The sequence below is a fragment of the Parasteatoda tepidariorum genome, chromosome 6 (genome assembly GCF_043381705.1).
Source record: "Parasteatoda tepidariorum isolate YZ-2023 chromosome 6, CAS_Ptep_4.0, whole genome shotgun sequence".
In the NCBI taxonomy this organism is placed as follows: Eukaryota; Metazoa; Arthropoda; class Arachnida; order Araneae; family Theridiidae; genus Parasteatoda; species Parasteatoda tepidariorum.
In genome coordinates this window covers 57,820,223-57,839,191 of record NC_092209.1, presented here as the reverse complement: position 1 = coordinate 57,839,191, position 18,969 = coordinate 57,820,223, and the positions used below count along the sequence as shown (strand labels likewise).

At 27.2% G+C, this 18,969-nt stretch overlaps 1 protein-coding gene across 1 annotated transcript in view; it reads left to right on the top strand.

The window, feature by feature from the left end:
- LOC107451989 (microspherule protein Rcd5) overlaps nucleotides 1-14,811 on the top strand; it is a 21,072-nt gene extending 6,261 nt beyond the window's left edge. Inside the window, exons 5-14 of the mRNA XM_016068254.4 lie at nucleotides 1,319-1,399; nucleotides 2,268-2,377; nucleotides 3,262-3,370; nucleotides 3,610-3,745; nucleotides 4,569-4,644; nucleotides 6,806-6,834; nucleotides 7,537-7,629; nucleotides 11,801-11,883; nucleotides 14,338-14,553; nucleotides 14,645-14,811. Coding sequence (XP_015923740.1) covers nucleotides 1,319-1,399; nucleotides 2,268-2,377; nucleotides 3,262-3,370; nucleotides 3,610-3,745; nucleotides 4,569-4,644; nucleotides 6,806-6,834; nucleotides 7,537-7,629; nucleotides 11,801-11,883; nucleotides 14,338-14,553; nucleotides 14,645-14,719 — 1,008 coding nt within the window. The 3' untranslated portion in view covers nucleotides 14,720-14,811. The remainder of the gene's footprint in view (nucleotides 1-1,318; nucleotides 1,400-2,267; nucleotides 2,378-3,261; nucleotides 3,371-3,609; nucleotides 3,746-4,568; nucleotides 4,645-6,805; nucleotides 6,835-7,536; nucleotides 7,630-11,800; nucleotides 11,884-14,337; nucleotides 14,554-14,644) is intronic.
- Nucleotides 14,812-18,969: the final 4,158 nt, after the last annotated feature.

Sequence of the window (18,969 nt, the reverse complement as noted above, 5' to 3'; positions counted from 1 at the left end):
ATGTTTATTCAGAGAAAGTACGTTTTTGTGTCTGATTTCGTAACTTAATTAATAGTTAGCACTAATTAATTAGCATATTTGAGGTCACCCCCAGGAACCATTAAGATTGACACTTAGTTCGTGAAAATCCGATCATTAGAATGAAAGTTATTCAGGGTGATATCTTTTTTTTTTTTGCGGACTGTACAACTTTGTTAAATTATGCAATTTGTTTAAAGTTTAAACTCTTAATTTATATTATAAATTATCTCGAGATTGTTGATGAAGTACAAATGTAGGGCAGTTTATGATGTTATCCTCTTATAGAATGTTTTCTTATGTTTTAGTCTTCAAATATAACATAAATTGTAAATAATACTGATTCTTCGTTACTACAGTCTAGAATAGGACCAGGGTTTTCTAGTCCGCTATCCAAAGCCACTTTTCCCCTATTTCTGACACCTAACACACCAAGATCTTTATCAGTCTTTCGGCAATCTGATGGCTGAGGGACTTTTTTTCTTGGCTCCAGAGGGTTTTTCAAAAGTTCTTGCAAGATTGGGATCTTTGAATGTTTACAAGTGTCCTAGCCATCTTACTTTAATGATTTGAACGTTGAGCTCTTTAAATTTGTTGTAGAGCTTAATGCTGTTAAGTGGTCACCTTATGTTATTTTCATTCACGAGGCTATAAATTTCCTTCTAAATTTTTCTTTTAATGATTAGCAGTTTTTTTTCTGCTGCCTTAGTAGATGTCTAGCACTTGCAGCCCTACGGGACCAGTGGTCGAATAAGGTCACTTAATAGCACTTTTTATCACGCCTCTGAATTGTTTTGATCGAATTCGGAAAATCCTGCATATTAAAGGTAATGACTATACAAATATTTAAATAAATTTTAATTCTAATGTTGAAAAAAAGATTGGAAGTTCTTCTAAAAGTTAATTATTATTACTTTTAATTACAAAACAAAACAAAAATTTGCTCAAATTTTAAAGTTTTAGTTCTCTTGATTCTAGAATTCCTAAAGTGTGTGGTTCAACACCTCGGCTATCACCAGATAACTTTGGTCTAAATTTGCAACATTTTCATGCAATTAATGTAAAAAATATTGCTATTAATTAACTTTAAATATAAATGTTTTGAAGTTGATTTCATGTTAAAATGTGTCATGAAATACAATTTAACTATTAATGAAAAGTATGATTTATGTATTTAAGATAATTTACATTCAATAAATTGCACAATGCAATATTTATATTGTTTTTATTTATAATGGAATGTTAAATGTTTGAATTATGTCATTTTTCTGATTCATAATAAAGAATAAATTTTGAATAGAATAATCAATCTCATGTAACCAAAGATGTGAGTCGATGGAAACCTACTGATGATTTGATGTTAGTTTTATCTGTTCAGCAGGTACATTACTTTTTATTTGTTTTATTTAAGCTTTTTTTATAATTTCAGTTATACTGGCAACTTATCCTTCTACTAACGGTCTTTTAATTAAGAATTTTATATTAATTTAAATGTTTAAAGATGTATTTATTTCGATTTATCCAGTTTTCACTTTAGTTAATTATGATAAAAAATATTATTTTATTTGCTGTTTTATAAAATCAATTATTATATTAAATAAATTTATATATTTTAAGTATTTGAAAAATTTTTCATACTTTTAAACCTTTGTTATTTCAACGGAATAAAAAAATAATTCAATATGGAGTGTACTATAATTGTGAAAAATATTGCATGATTTTGGTTTTGCTATTAATTTTTTGAGGCTCAACCACAGCGTTTCACGGATGCTATGAATTAAAACAAACAGATTTGAATGACAGAACCTTGTTAAAACTGTCCTGTTATTATATTTAATAAAATTTTTATTTTATGGAATTATTTGTTTTTCAAGTCTAAAAAATCAGGTTTAATTAAACAAAATAGTAAGCTCCACTTTTTATTTCTTACCCGCCTACTTTCCTTGTCAATTAAATGGTATTTTAGGGTTTAAGGGAAAAGAAAATTAGGTGTTTAATATTTAAAAATAAACTAATATGTAATAGTATAAAACTGTTAAAAATAATACATAAATTTTCAAGTTTATTTTTTAAGTTGGAAAAATGATGACAAAACTAAAAAATTCCACTTTTTTTTCTGTGTAATTTGGAAACTATTCAAATATTGTATTTATTCTATTTAAGTTAAGAATATTATATAATAACGTGATTAAGAATTTTATATAATAACGTTATTCTTGCCAAAAATTTATTCATAAATAATGTTTCAGACAAATAGTATTGAGACTGTGTACAGAGGAGTAAAGTTTTCTTCACCATTTTCACTCAGAGAAGTTCAAGAAAGATGGTACTCCCTTTTGTATGATGCATCAGTTTCAAAGTAAGTATTTTAAATTCGTTTAAATTAGTATCGGTTGAAACCCAATTGTTCTAAGTAGTATATGCTATATTTGTTTATCTGACATTTATCCAGATTTCTGCAACTTGTATCTTCACATTTTGATGATTTCCAATATCTTTCTCTTAATTTTTTTTCTCATATCATTTCTTAATTTTATTCATTTATAAATTATTGTTATTATCTATCATCATCTTACTTTATAATTTCATTTTTTCTTGTAATAAAAACTTATTATAAAGAGGCATCTCAATTCACTATGTTTTTCATGTTCAGCAAATGTTAGGAAGGATTTCACATGTGCTTCTTATTGTGCCAATGACTTAAAACTTGAAAAGTCCAATTGGTGAAATATTTTAGTTTCTTTTTTTCTTTCTGTAATGACTCTGATTTTATGTAGGGTTGACTCATTTTAGGTAATACAAGTATATTAATTCAAAGCTCACAAGGGAGCACTGGGATTCATCAAAACCTTACTTCTTTTCTTGAACAATTATGTGAAAAATAGTATGGTATTTACTTAATGTGAGCATTAAATCAACTCAATTAACTTAATATAAATCTAATTTACCGTGTAATTTATTATTAAAATTTATAAAAGTGATTATTTGTTACTAGTATTTTCTACTGACTAACATTTTTGTTATGAGAAGTAATTTCAAATGTATATTTTTCATTATTATACTTTGATTACACAAAAACATTTTGTTTTTAAATATTTTGACTTCAATTTTTACTTGCCCCCAACGAATCAGGACTTAAAGATATTTTCTTATATATTTCAATAGTTTTAAATTTTTTGGTTTGCATATTTTTTGCTTCAAATTCTTACAAGTCTTCTCAAACTTTTTTTACTTCTTTTTTAGGCCAGCAGTATTTGCAATAAAGCAACTTAATACTGATATTATTTCTCAAATTAGAGCAAAGGTACTGTTTAGTGAAGAAGAAGAAAAATTGATTGCTTCTGTACCTTTTGTAAGTATATAACTTTTATTTGCATACAATTGCTTACTTTTCATGTATTATGCTTTTTATTTGTATATATTTTTTAATTTACATCATTCAGAACAGATATATTCATTAATTATGTCTCAAATTTCCTAGGTACAAGAATAAAAAATGGCTGATTAATTATCCCTGCAATTCTACCTAATATTGAATAATTTAACGTATGTGTATGTATGTGATGTGTATTTATTTATACTCTTTTCTAGGATAAAGGTAGTTTAGAAGTTTTTCAAGCTCTATTAGATTCGAATGCATCTGTTTTCTTACCATCTCGCACTGCAAAAATATTGTACATGCATTGGTCTCTCATGAAACAATATAACCTTTTAAAGGATCAAACAGGTAATTATTTAAATATCCTATTTTCTTCTTAATTCTGGAAAATAATACAATTCGCTCATGTAAAAAATAGCGTACCTAACTCTTCAACTTATATATAATTCTCAATCAAAATGAACTCTCAATGAATGGAAGATGAGGTGTTACCCTACAAATGAAATTAGTGGAAATTATATTAAGTGTAATTTTATGAAACTCAACTTTCCTTAATTGGGATAAATTATGGTTGACTCTAAGTATTAATTTATTCTGCTAAATCTTTAGATAAAGCAGTTATCAATGGAAAAGGATATCTTGTAATTTGCTTTCTTATGTTACCGTACTTTCTAATGCCGATTTTCTCAGACTCATTGAATTATTTTTTACCTCTCCTTTCATTAAACACTTTGCAGCTATTACATTACTCAACATATTACAATAATGAAAAAAAAAACTTTCTATTTGCACAAAGACAGAAATTTATTAAATATGATCAACCAAGGCTTTTCTTTTTTTCCTCCATTAAAATTTGAACTTTTGTCTATAAGAAACTCCAATTTTCCCTCTTATGTGTGTATTTCAAATTTTTCAATACAATAATTTTTTTAAAAGCTATTATTTATTGCAGAATGTTTTTTTTTTTTTTTAACTTCGAAACTGGTCAAGATAGTGGTCAAATATTATTCAAATCTGGATCCATGAGTCTAGATTAGTTAAGCAAGTAAAATATGTGTTGTGGAAAGTTAAGATTCCATTTTTGAGTTATAATAATTTAAAATTGCAATATTATGCATTTGTCCTTACTGAATTATATAATAAACTGACAAAGAATTTTACTTTGGATTAGCTCAGCAGCAAATCGCCGTAGAAAGTCTCTTAACATTTTCTGATGCAGAAGAGATGTTTGAAGATTCTGACCTGCAGTGAGTAAATTTTAATTTATTATTTTGTGTTAAATTAAAAAAAGGTGATAACAAAAATATTTTTTTATACGGATACTTCAGAATTTCTTTTGTTTCTTTTATATATATATATTTACGTTGCATATTCAAGTTTTTTACTCAATGATTATTTTCTATGTCCTCAAATTTATACTTCATAATTTGAGAAGTCTATTAATTATTATTATATTCCATATCACTACTAATTATGTTACCTGGCATAAAACATATTTTCTCTACACATACCCTTTATTTAGCTAAATTAATACTTACCCCATGAAATATTACAAAGCTGCAACCTAAAAATTTCTTAAGAATCAGGATTTTAAAAAGTTTATAATTTTTCTTAAAAAGTGGTATTTATAAACTGTTATTGTTCAGGAGCTCTATGTCCAATTTATTTTAAAATTTTTACTTTTGTCTTAAATAAGACAATAAATCAATATATCCCGAAATATTCATTTAATGCATACATCATTATGCTAATATAGCGACTTTCATTTTTCATGAAGCATCAAAATTCTGGTTTAAGCCACTGATATAGAAAGACGCTCATGATATAATGATTTAAAATGCAATTATCCTTGCCTGGGCTAACATCGTTACCGCACTGTGAAGACTACTTTGATGTCTAGCTATGACGGTGATGTCGAATTGCAAAGAGCAAATTGAATCCGAAGTCCAGTGTTATTGCATGGGTCAGCATTGAAATGGAGAACACGATGCATAGTTTCTTTATCCAAATTTTTTTCCGAAGGATTATAAGTTTCTTGAAGATTATTTTCAGTGAGACTTAGGTTGCTTTGCGATTGGTGTGCATAATTTTCTTCGGATTTAACAAAGTTTCTTGTCGATTATTTTTAGGCCTACCCTTAGTTTACAATCACTGTGCAATATTTTGTCCTAATTGTTAACAAAAATTTTAATTTTTCCTTGATCGTTTTTTTTTCTTTCCCCCCCCCCCNTTTTTTTTTTCCCCCCCCCCCCCACTTTTTAAGCGATACAATTTAGTAACAGTATTTTATATTTAAATAATTTATACTATGTTATAAAAAGTTAGTATATTTTTTTTTCTTTTCTTGTTTTTTAATTATTTAAATGCACAGAAGTATGATAATTTGATAGACTTTGATTATTTTTAAATAAATATATCTTCAGTCGTTTTTATTTATAAAAAATTGAAGCATACCCTACATTTATTTATTCTATATTCGGCTATTAGTTACTTCACCTTTATTATTTTATTATTATTATATTTATTATTCATATATTTATTATGTTTATTATTTTATACAAAAACATTTAGTACATAACTTGGTATTATGTCAGTTTTCATTACCATTTTTTCTTAATTTTTTTAAAAATTTCTCAATCTATGTATTTTTTTTATTGTTATTATTTTTAACTCTATGGATCTTTGGTTGTTTTTATTCAAAATTCTATAATTTTTTTTTTTTTTTTTTGCATTTATTAGTGAAACAAAAAAAATTTTTTAATTGAAAAGCTAATTAATCGATGTTTTGAGGTCTTCAAAGTAGGTTTTTATTAATTTAACAATAGTACTATTACTTTTTTTTCAATTTTTCTTAAAATTCTTTCGATGCATGTAAATTAAATATTTTGTTAGATATTCTGTATTATTTTTAAACCAATAAATCTCATGTCAATTTTATTTTCAAAAAAAAAATTATAATAAATAAATAAATTTAAGCAAAACTTACATTTATTTTTATGTTTTTAAAATTTGACCATTTGTAAAGATGATCCATGTAAAATAAATATTTTGTTAGATATTCAGTATTATTTTTAAACCAATAAATCTCATGTCAATTTTATTTTCAAAAAAGAAATATAATAAATAAATAAATTTAAGCAAAACTTACATTTACTTTTATGTTTTTAAAATTTGACCATTTGTCAATACAGCCTTATTGTTTTAAAGAAATAAAAGACATAGCAATATTTCAAAAACATATTTTTATATAATTTTTGTTTTACTTAAGTATACAATTACTTTTATTTTCAATAGCTTTAGTAAAAGATAAAGAAATAATTCTCTGTGTAATGTTTTAATGAGTAACTGAAAAATTTATCGAAAAGATGACTTTATTTAGGTTTTTAATTAATTTCTTTCTTTTTTCAGAGATCCAAAGGATTCAGTTCTCGAAGAAGGTTTGTTATAAAATGAATTTATTTCAGATACTTTGACATTTTGTTTAATTTTTTCTTCATAATTGATCTAATGAAATGTAATCTTATAAATTTGAAATGCTTATCAACTGTGAATAACATTTAATGTTTAGTTCTTAGGGAAAAATTGAGAAATGCTTTGCTTTCAGTATCATTCACTATTACATCACAACAAAAAATTTACTATTATATCATAGCAAAAAATTATCTACTGTTTTGTTCTATATATTAATTTGAGCATTGTTTTACAAATCATCATTTTTTAGTTTCTAATTTACTAATCATTAACTTAAATTTTCTATTTCAATTGAAATCCATTTATATAAAGAAAATAAATATGTATGCATTATTTCTGCATTTTAATTCTTTAAAATCTATCTTTTAAAGTCCAGGATTAATTTGGTTAAAGAAATGCGTAAATGATGTAATGGTTATCAATCTTAATAACACTGGTTAAATTAATCTAATAAATTCTCTTTTATTCATTTTGCTTTTTCTTACTCGGTTTTTGATTTTCTTTCAAGAAATGATTCTAAATCTCTTTAATAATTAATTGAATATTTTTGTTTGATGCCCAAGAAAAAAGGCATAATTTTAATTTCGTAATTTTATTTTTGCAAAAATACACCGTTTTGTAAAATATATGCATTGATTTCTGAAAAGAATTTATAATTTTTCTTTTAGAAACTGCTGGTGTGAATAGAAAACACTTGCAGGAAATCAAGCATTATGAAAATGAAGTTCCAAAGTGGCAAGTTCTTGTTGACCTTGTAACAGGTATAAAATAGTTTGTACATTTTTAGGACTTTTGTTAAAGTTCATTTTAATCAAATTCCTACTTTTAATAGAATTACAAATTGCTTATTAATATAAACTTTAGTAAATAAGGAACTTAATGCCATTTTTGCCATTTGCCTTCTTAAATTCCTAGAATGTTGCTTCCTTGCTTAGTCATAATTTTATTTAATACATCAGTTTCTGTACTTAGTTTCTTTCATAATTTTTTTTAAATATATAGTAACGACTCTACTATTAACGACTTCATCAGTCCACAGAACTGCTAATCTAATTCTTTTTAGGCTTCTCTTTCTTAATTGGCCTCAATATTATTTAACCTACTTTCTGGTGCTACAATCGAAGTTGAACCATAACATACCTAATTATTTGGCTCCAAAGCAGTCTGTAGAGCTAGGCTACTGACAATGTCAACCATTATCTATCTAAAGGTAACTCCAGATAGAATCGAGTTAACATGTCTTATATACTAGTGAATTGAAATTGAATAATTGTAGTGGTAACTACACTACAAGTCTGTCATACCAATTTCTTATTTTCAAGCTCTTGATGTCTCTTACAACCTTATCCATACATTTCTTTCTCGGCCAACCTATTTTGGTTGATCTTGGAATTGACATTAAAGATCTTTCTTGTGCATCAATGTAACATTCAAGTTTTAATACTTTAATGTTAGTTTCATCTTTTTGCTATTGCTCATCAACACCTGAAACTACTTACTTATTTCTGTTTAGATTGCTAGAAATTGCCCTTACTTGTTATCGGAAAATACCGAAATTCCCGATGTTTCAAGTTAGATGTTTCTGTGTTAGTTTCTATGTTAGTTAGATGTTTCTATGTTAGAAAATTGGTTTGGAAATTCTTCGCTAAAAAAAGAAAAGTGATACTCTTAATGGATAAATGCACAGCGCATAGTGATCTACCTAATTTGAAAGCTGTAAGCTTGCAGTTTCTCCCACCAAACACAACAGCAAAGTTGCAGCCGATGGACCAGGGTATCATAAAGTGCTTCAAACAGTCTTATTCTAAATGGCTTGTCAGAAAAATGATCTTAAATATTGTAAGCATTTAGAAGATTTGTAATTAATAAGCATTAATTAAATAATCCGACAATATCCAAAGTCCAAAACCAAAACTAACGGTAAGTCGAACTTCCGATATGTCGAAGTTTTTCGTCAGTCCTATCAGATTCGAGTTATCGCGAATTCACTGTAATTATCATTTCAATGAATGTTATTAAAATGTTTTTTTTAAATTTATTATTACCTTTTTGTCGGAGAAAATAGTAACTTCTTTAAGTCATAAAAAATTCTTGGAATTAATCATGGAAAATCATGAATTTGAAAATCTAAAATGTAGCAGATACCCTGGATTCATTCTTATCTCAAAATTTGTATCCAAGATGTTATAAAAATTATTTTTGACCATAAGAAATTATGGGATGTCGTTAATAATGTGTAGATATATCTGTTCAAAATTAGTGGTAGTCCATTGGTCCAGAACCACTATAAATGACTTTTTCTGAAAAAATTATTTAACAACCGTCATGACACAGTCTAAAACAACATTAGACATTGGGGCAATAAAAATGTAAATAGAGCAAGGAAAATGTTTATGGACTAGTTATATCAAGTTGCTGATCCTATGAACCAGTGACTACATTTTCGTAATTTCTATCCTTATTTCTTATTTTTGGCTTTATGTTACACTCATATACCTTTTTAAAATGATAGGGGGGGGGGGGAGAAAAGATGTAAGATAACAGAACTGGACATTAACCAATTATTAACAGTGTCTTCAATGCCATTGTTATCTATCCACTAGTTCATTCATTGGTTCTCTGCCTATAAATTGTGTATTTCACAGTGGGTATTTTTAACCTCTAACTCTTTGATCAGTGGACAAGTCCTTTTTAAGTACTAGCTACAGTAAAACTTGTGTTAGTTGGCCACTTGTGGTGCATTGTTTTAGTGGTCAACTTAGACAAGTGGGCAACTTATTGAGAGGCTGGGTCATTGTTTACTTTTTCGTTTCCTATACAGTGTAACGTCCCATATCCCGACGTCCCTTTCCCGGAAGGGTCGATTTCCCGGACACTTTTTAACAATCAAAATAAACAAACATCTCTCCATCATCCCCTTTCCTTAAAAAAAAAAAAAGAAGTCTTTTGACACATTTTCTCTTTTCCGCATCGAACCCATAAATCACCAGAAAGGGGAAGTGAAGATCTACCAAGACCATTGAGTGACCGTTAGGGATGCTCCTCCCTTGGAATGTAGGAAAAAGAGGGATATTTGTTTTCAAAAGATCGCAACTGAGTCCCCCCCCCCTCCTTTCTCATGCAGGTGGCTAGTAAAAGAGGCATTTCCTGGAACCTTTTTATTGAAAGAAGAAATACTGTGGAAAAGGGTAAACGGGGCAAGCGTTAAGGTGAAGGGGGAGTCAAAATGGAAAATTTGAATAGATCTAAAAGGATATATGTCCTTGAGAAACAAAACATTCGTTCTTCCCCATACCATGTAATATTTAGGAGGCGGGGGGAAAAAGGGGGTAACATTCTCTCTTTAGCAGATTCTTTCAGTCATAGAAGAAAAAATAAAGAGAACCTGATCAGCGTGCCCCGCCTTTATGCTTGATTGATAGCCAATGATTGGAGAGAAAACAATAATTTGTTACTTCCCCACCCTCAACTTAAATGATCTCCTCTTTACACTTATTTTCTTTCACAAATAAGGAGGAAATGAATTTTTCTCCTCCACCTACCCACCTTAATGAATGACGGGAATTTCCCTTTCTTGCTTGAATCATTCTAGTTAAAAATGGCGGATTATTATTTTCATATGTCAATTTTTTTTCGTTTTCTATATTTTAAGCAATAATATTTTTTTTCTAATATTTCATATTTTATTGATTAGATATTCTAATACTAAAACATTATTCCCCTTAAAAATAATGTTTATTTATTTTTTGCTTCTTAGATTTAGATCATTTTAAGCTTTGTTCCAGAATGACATGAATTTCCCCTTCCTGCTTGAATCGTTCTAGTTCAAAATGGCGGATTAATATTTTCATAACTGTTAAATTTTTTTCGTTTTCCATATTTTCAGCAATAATATTTTTTTTCTAATATTTTATATTTGATTTAGATATTCTAATGCTAAAACATTGTTCCCCTTAAAAATAACGTTTATTTATTTTTTGCTTCTTAGATTCAGATCGTTTATTAAATCATTTTAAGCTTTGTTTACCTAGGGGGTCTATTATACGGAAAAATCTATTATACGGACTTCTGGAAGTCCCACCGATTCCGGATATGCGACTTTACACTGTATCATGTTGCTATACAGTATTTAAAAATCTTTTTTACTTGACTTAAAAAAAATTATTTTGTTATTTATGCATGTGAAGTGTTTAATAAAAATAATTTCTTAAACACCATCTTCTCTTCGAACACGAAAACATGTAAATTTGAAAACTTTAACAAAACAAAATTATTTGAACACTTTAAAATTTATTCTGTTATTACTACATTTACAAACCTATTTGTTACAAAAATATTCCCTCATTGTTGTTTGGCGCTGTTGATTAGACTTTACATCAGCCCAATGTTTTGAATGAAAGAAATGGTTAAAAGCTGACCCCCTACAGTTTCCCCAGATGGTCAACTCGCAAAAGGGTTTAGATTAGCTTTTTACACTAATTCACCAACATACATTTCATTTTAACATACATTGCAAAATGACAGAAAATTTTCTGAATTTTTTTTTTCTGGTCAACTTATGAGGGTTTTAGAATGGAATTTCATTATACTCCTAGACAAAATTGACTTATTTCAGTGGTCAACATACAGGATAGACAGGTGGTCAAGTTACAAGGGTTTTACTTCTTTATATTATGTAGGAAAAATTCCGTTCTTGATAATTGAGGTCAACTTATGCAGGTGTCCAACTTACAAGGGTGGTCAACTTGGCAGGTTTCACTGTACTCTGTTAAACTGTATTAAATTTTAAACTGCAAATTTGTTATCTTAAAATTATCAATACAGATGTTTTTTAACATTAATATATATTTATTAATATGTATTTATTAATTTTAATTTATAGGACCACCAAACTACTTGTAAACTATCTGAAATACTGTTTCATTCTTTTAGGTGTTAGCTTGCCAGACTTTGACAGTAAAACTTTAGCTGTACTAAGGGGTAGAATTGTCAGATATTTAATTCAATCACGAGAAGTGAGTAACTAGCAATTTTCTTATGATAAATTCTTGCTAATATATTAACTAATTTTCAATGATTTATCAATTCATGTAAAGAAACATGTTTTAATACTGATACTCAATGGTTTTATTAAACAGATACAGTTTCCAATAAATGCATAAATTATTAATTGCATTATAGATTAATGATAATATAAAGTATATTAATAAATTATAGATTGTATGTAAATTTTAGGAAGGTTTTATTAAATCCGTCCACTTATTATAATTAGCTACATTTGACTTATAAATTTTTAATATAATATATTTAAATTCTCTCCTCTATAAAACTTATTCATAACTTTTGTTAACATTAAACTGTTTCTCTGTAAAATTTTACATATTTACCTTAGCAACAATTTTACCTTGGCTCACTATAAGTCCTATATGAACATGCACTGAGAGACCAATATTGGGGTGTCTAGGTTTTTTAATATTGATTCTATATTTATAGGACTTTTATTGACTGAATAATGATTATAAAATATTGGGTGAAACTGACAATTTTATATAAGGCTGATGTTGGTTCTAAAGTGGCTGTAAAATATCAGGTTAAACGAGCAATACTATTTAGAGCCAATATTAGAAAATAACGGCCCTTTGAACACTTATTGAGCCAAGATTTGTGAATATTGGTCCAATAAAGCCTTCTTAAAGTTATTTTGCATTATAGTTGAAACAACAATTTTTGAATGAACAAATGGTATCTTAATTTAATATATAATTCTTGGAATCAATTAAATGCTAATCTAAAAGTCTTTTGTTGACAAAAAATCTAAACTTTAAATTGAAATGTCTTTTTTTCAAAGGGGAAAAAAATCTAACTAAAGTTGTGCATGTAAAGTAAACTCTCTCAGCAAAGTATTATAACCATAATAAGAAAATTTGTAAGCATAAAGGACTTAAACAGAGCTTTTTTATTACTTTTAATCATCTTTAAGTTATCTAAATATAATGTATTTTACAAAATTTGCTCTACGTATAACTGATTTTCAATTATTACAATACATAAGATTCTCTGATTTAAATTGAAGCTTGGTTTACTAACAAACTATAGTTTTTTTTTCTTTTAAAAAATATCATCTTTCATTTTGGAGCTTGTTCTATGTTTGCATACCATTTCCATTGTATGCTTTGATTGGGTCAGTTCAAATTCACTGGACATTAAAATGAATTAATTTTAAAAATTCCGTTTTCAACTATACTTTTTTTCCCCGTCAAGAAATCCCGGGGAAAATTATTTTTCTCTACTTTCACTATTCTAACAATTATAAATTTTTCATATCCAAATTAAAGAATGTATTCTCTTTAAATATAAGACTATAAGAAATTTTACCTTTAATATCAAAACATGATAATATTTGCTTTTAGAATCAATGACAACAGTGCTAAATGTGTATTTTAGAAAATAATTGAATAACAGGATGTAATTTCATAGATCCGTCTTGAATAGAGAGGTGCATACAATTCACTCTTCCAAATTATGGCTGACATCTAATTCTGCCAGATGCCACCATTAATGACAATGATGAATTATTCACATAAATTATAAATAGTTTCCTAGTTAATTTCTACTAATTGAATCCATCTTTAATTGGTACATCCATTATGTTCTTTTTGTTTCATTCAGTGATTTTTTTAACTGAGTTAATAGCTTAGTATTTTAATCTGTTTTTCTAATTAAACATGGCACCACATGTTGAAATAGAAATTAGTTACATAAATCCCACAAACTTCTGAAAAAGTTTACGCTTCTGTTTCAGCTGCCCTGGATAAATGTATGTGTCATGGCTGTAAAATACATTTTAACAGTCATGAGCAATTTTCTCAGACATGGTGCTATTTACAGTGATACAAAGAGTATGCGTTAAATGTAATAAAACGATAAAGTTTGGTTCTTCACCTTATCTCAGTTTGCAAGATTTGCGTTATTATTGATTTCAAAAATATTTTTTTTGGTGATATGAATATTTTTATATTTATTTTTTTGTATGCATAAAGATAGCTACTGACCTTCTATGATGAAAACAGTAGATAGACTCGTGTGCTTATAGTTTCTCTGATTACAAGGATAAATAATTTTCAATGGAGATTGTTTTGCTTTAGTATAAATCATCAAAGACTAAAGAGGAAATGAACATTTAAATTGTAATTATGCAAGTATGAAAAGCCGGGAAGAGAAATTTTTTTTAAATAAATGTTCAAGATTCACTCTTTTGGCCCCATTTCCGTCTTGCTGTTTTATATAATCATATTTATCATTTGAAATAATTTAACCCTTACAAAAATTTTAGTTTTTAGACTTTTTGTAGTTAAATTAGACTTTATACAAAAGGCTGTAAAGTTTGTAAATTTCATTTATTGTTTTCACTTAGATACAAATTAAAAATAAAATGAATGGCCTTACATTTTTTCATAATTTTTAAATAGGTTACGTTTGGACGTTCAGCTAAAGATAATACAGTTGACATTGATTTCGCACTTGAAGGTCCAGCATGGAAAATTTCTAGGCGACAAGGTGTTATTAAAATGGATAATAATGGTGAATTTTATTTAATAAATGAAGCTAAAAAACCTATTTTTGTTGATGGAAAACCAGTTTTAAATGGAACAAAGTACAAATTGAACAATAACTCTGTCATCGAGGTAAGCATAAAAATGTAATTAGATTATTTTTGTTTTTATTATTTTTTATACGCATTGTTTTAATAAATCAATTACATGCTTTTCATTTCAGATTGCTGTGCTAAGATTTATATTTATTGTAAATCAAGAAGCAATTGCTGCCTTAAAAAACAAGAGTACAGTCTGATTATTTGATAAATAAAAATTTGAATATTTCACTACTATACCAACCCTTGTATCTATTTGTAAATAAATGTTTGTTATTCTGCTTTATTAAAAGTGGATTTTTATCTTTTTTCTAAAATATGTATTTTCTTTGAAGAATATATTTATTTTTCTCAATAGATAAACAAGGAACAAATAAAACTATTTTGGATTCTAAGATCAGACACAATTATGAGTCTGATCTTAGAGTGACCCGATTCCAATTGTCTAAATTCAAGTTTCAGTACAAAATTACAAACTGTAAGCACTCATTCTGTTTTACTTTTCACCATTTACAGTAAGACAAAAGAACATAAAAAATATCTAAAAAAAATTTGTTCTATGGCACAATGTTTTTTATGGCCAAACAGTTCCATGTGACAAACAACAAATAAATATTGACTTATCTCTTAACAAACCAATGCTTCCATGTGAACTGCATGGATCTTTTCCTTACTGGACTCAATGCACCAGAGCAAGTGGCAAAAATAATTTTATTTTTATAACTTTTTATGTTGCCATATTTATATATAATAATTAACATGTTGATAAAATTAAAATATAAATGTTTTCATCTCTATTCTTGATATAAAATACTTCAGTTTCTCTTCATATAGAAAATAGTTTGGACCTGGTGGGAAATAAAATATTTTCAGACAGTTATGGATTAATACAAGTTAAAAAATAATTGAAATCTTTTTTTATATAATATAATTATTTATTTAGTATTTTAAAATTATTCATATTTTTTAACAGATTTACTTCAGCCCAATCAAATAATATGTAGGTTTATTGTGAATGATAAAAATGGAACTAAATTCTTTTTAGATCAAAATTCCTAATCCTATAACCTCATTAAAGTAACAAAATTATTTTACTGATTTAAAATTTCCTAACTCAAAAACAGTTCTATGTAAACAAAATTCTGTTTTAATAATTTTTTTAAAAAAAATATTGAATTGTAAAGCAGAAAAAAAACTGAGGTAATTTTATTTTTACATCAATAAATATTTTTTAATTGTTATTTAGCAACCTATTATTAACTCATTAACAAAATTTGAAAAAAGAAAATAATGATAATAAAATAATATTGACTGTTAATATAATAAATGTTTCGTTTAAACTACTTCGTGAATTTTAAGGAAATATTTCTTGATATTTATAATTAGTTGTGGAAATCTCTTGCAAAACAAAAAGAAAAAATGTAGGATTGGTACGCACCTGTTACACCGAGAAAACGAGATTCGACAAAATCGGGAGGAATTTTCATCCTATCAAACATTGCAAAAAAAGACGCTTTTGTTTGCGGTTGCACAAAATAATATTTAAGAAGCGATAAAATAAATTAATTGCCGAACAGATGATCACTTGGTAGATTATCAAAATACTTCTTGTCGTAACATTCTAAGAAAATTGTTTTTAAAACAATGCAATGAATTACTGACGTACCAACTCTGCCACATTTTACAGTTGACTCGCGATTTCTGGTTGAATCTACTGATCTTTGTAATCGATCTGAGAATTTTCTGAATTTCAGTCGACTGGAGAGACAAAAGCGACTTTTTTTCTCAATTTTTTGTTGTGGTAATGCTAACCCATTATCATTACGTTACTGGAATTCCGATGCTGGTGTACTAATTTATTTGTAGATCAGTGCCGCAATGCTTTTACTTGGGGATTGTACACAAAGTTTTTCATCTGCGTTTAGGACAGTCAATGAGAGAGCCTTATCACTTTTCAATTTTCTTCCCCCTTTTTGATTAAATAAAAATAAAATGTAATTAAAATTCTAAAATCGCGAAGTTCGATCTGAGGGACTATTCACTAATTTTTATCTATCTTACTGGATGTATGATATTCAGAAATTTTAATACTTTTGAGAAATTCTATAAAAAAATTCAATCGTAATTTTAATAAAGTATCTAATATTTTAAGCACACGCAGTAACAAATCTTATAATATTTAAATTTGTCATTTAAAAAAAATGAATTCAATCTTTTCATTTAAGAACAATTGATATTAAAATTCAATGAGAAGAGAATCATCAAAATGGTATATTAATAGGAGGAACTATGTACTAATTTACATTGACAAAAATGGTTAGTTACTCACAAGCTTTTTTTTTCCACAAAATTATTAAATTCTTTTTTAATTATTTTATTAAAGAAATATGGAACTCAATTTCTACTTTTTATAAAATATTGAATTTTTAAGTATTTAATAAGGTAAGTTTTTTAATGCACTTAATAAAATTTTCATTTAAATAAGAAGACTGTATTGAATTAAGAATTAAATTATTAATGAAGATTTAGTAGAGTAGGAGGTTATATATTCACTTATGTAATATATTTTCATGCATGCGCTTTTTTTTTTTTCTATTTAAATCACAATACATCTTTATCATTAGCAAGTGTTTAGGAAATATGGAAAACAGAGATTTTCGGTATTACAAAAGAAGAGTTAATTGAAAATGTTTCTTTTCCCTTCGTAGTTTGTTTTTTCTTGTAGTTTTTTTTTTCTTTCCTAACTATTTTAAAGGTGTTGATTATAATATCTAAAACATAACAAATTATTTTAATCACTGATTTTTTACATTAATGTTTTAAATCAATTATTTTATTTAGAAAATCAGATTATTTAAATCGCTAGTTTTAATCATTTATGTATTGCCATTGTGGAATTAGGTGAATTTATTTTCCCTTTTATTTTTTAAAAAATATTTCTATAATCAAATTAAAAAATAATCCAATTCACATAATGTTAAAATTATGCTAGAGCTCAAAGTCAAGTATACTTTATGATAGATCCAGGGCCGTCTTCATAACACGCAGGACCCCCGGGCACAGAAATGTTTTGGGACCCTATAACAGGACATACTGCTTAAAATCGAACTAAAAAACTTCACATACACAAAATAAAGCATTTTTAACATATGCAACAATTTGAACAAATTTAAATACATTTTGATTTAAATTTGTTTTTAGTAGACACAAAAAAAACCGAATTCACATAAAAACTTCATTGGAACGTAGAAAAAAAGATTTCGGTTGTTTTTTTAAGTTTCCCTGATGATAAACTATTCAAATTATTGTTGTTTGCATGATAATCAATCACTATTTGTAGGGGGGAAAAATTACACACTTTATGCAGTTGAATATATTTATTTAAAGGAAATATATAAGGCAATTTTGTTTATTTTTAGTTTTCTTTAAATACAATTTATAAAAAGTGAGATTCTCAAGGGCCCCCTGAGGCCCTCGACCACTGCCCGGTGGTGCCCATGCGTAAAGATGGTTCTGGATAGATCAGTTTAACGAGGACCAAATCCGCATACTCTCGGTTCCTACGTTGACTGACCAAAGCAGTGATCCATCCACTCATTGCAAGCAGCCAGTGATGATTGACTTCAGTGATCTACTAATTCACTGTGGGACTCATTTTGTCCAGATCAATTATTCTATTTTTTTGTTAAGAGAGAAAAACCTAATCGTGAATACTTTTGAAGTATTAATTGGCTTATCAACAATCATGTGCAAAGTTGCAATTGTAATTTTTCTGGAAAATTACCTGAAATTTGTGGGTAAAAAAAACCAGTGTGAACAACCAGAAATCAGACAAGAACACATAACATTTTCCAAAAACTTCATATTTCATAATATGGTGCCTGTTGCAATATGTTTGAAATACAAATGTGACACTGTGAGATTGATTTGAAAGGTATTTAAAAAAATTACAAATTGTACTATATATTTTTTGCTAATTTATTATAAATTTTGGCAATAAAATTATACCATTTTGACAGGAAATGAAAACTGATGACTGTTACCCACTGGTTAAATGTATGAATCTTTAATATAAATTTTTGGTCATGTCAAATGCATGAAACTCACGTTTATAAATTTAGAATTATTGCAGTGTTTTGTGTCGAAAAAGTTGGCACTTAAAAAAATTATTTGGCAAATCTAAATAGAAATAAAAGACAATTTATTTCTGGTAAATTTTGCTCATGAATAAAAGTAAAAAAACGCAGCCAGCTTTTTAAAAGTCTTGAGATTGTCTTTAAGAAAAAAGTTACGTTTCCGCAGTGAACTTTTCCTTTAACTCATATAAAGTATTGCCCAAGCACACAACATAAGATTATATTTATTCAAATTTCATCATCGAGGTTGAAATATATGGATAACTTTATCCTAACTGAAGAAAGGGGCTTTTTGAATCTGAGTCAGTCAAAAA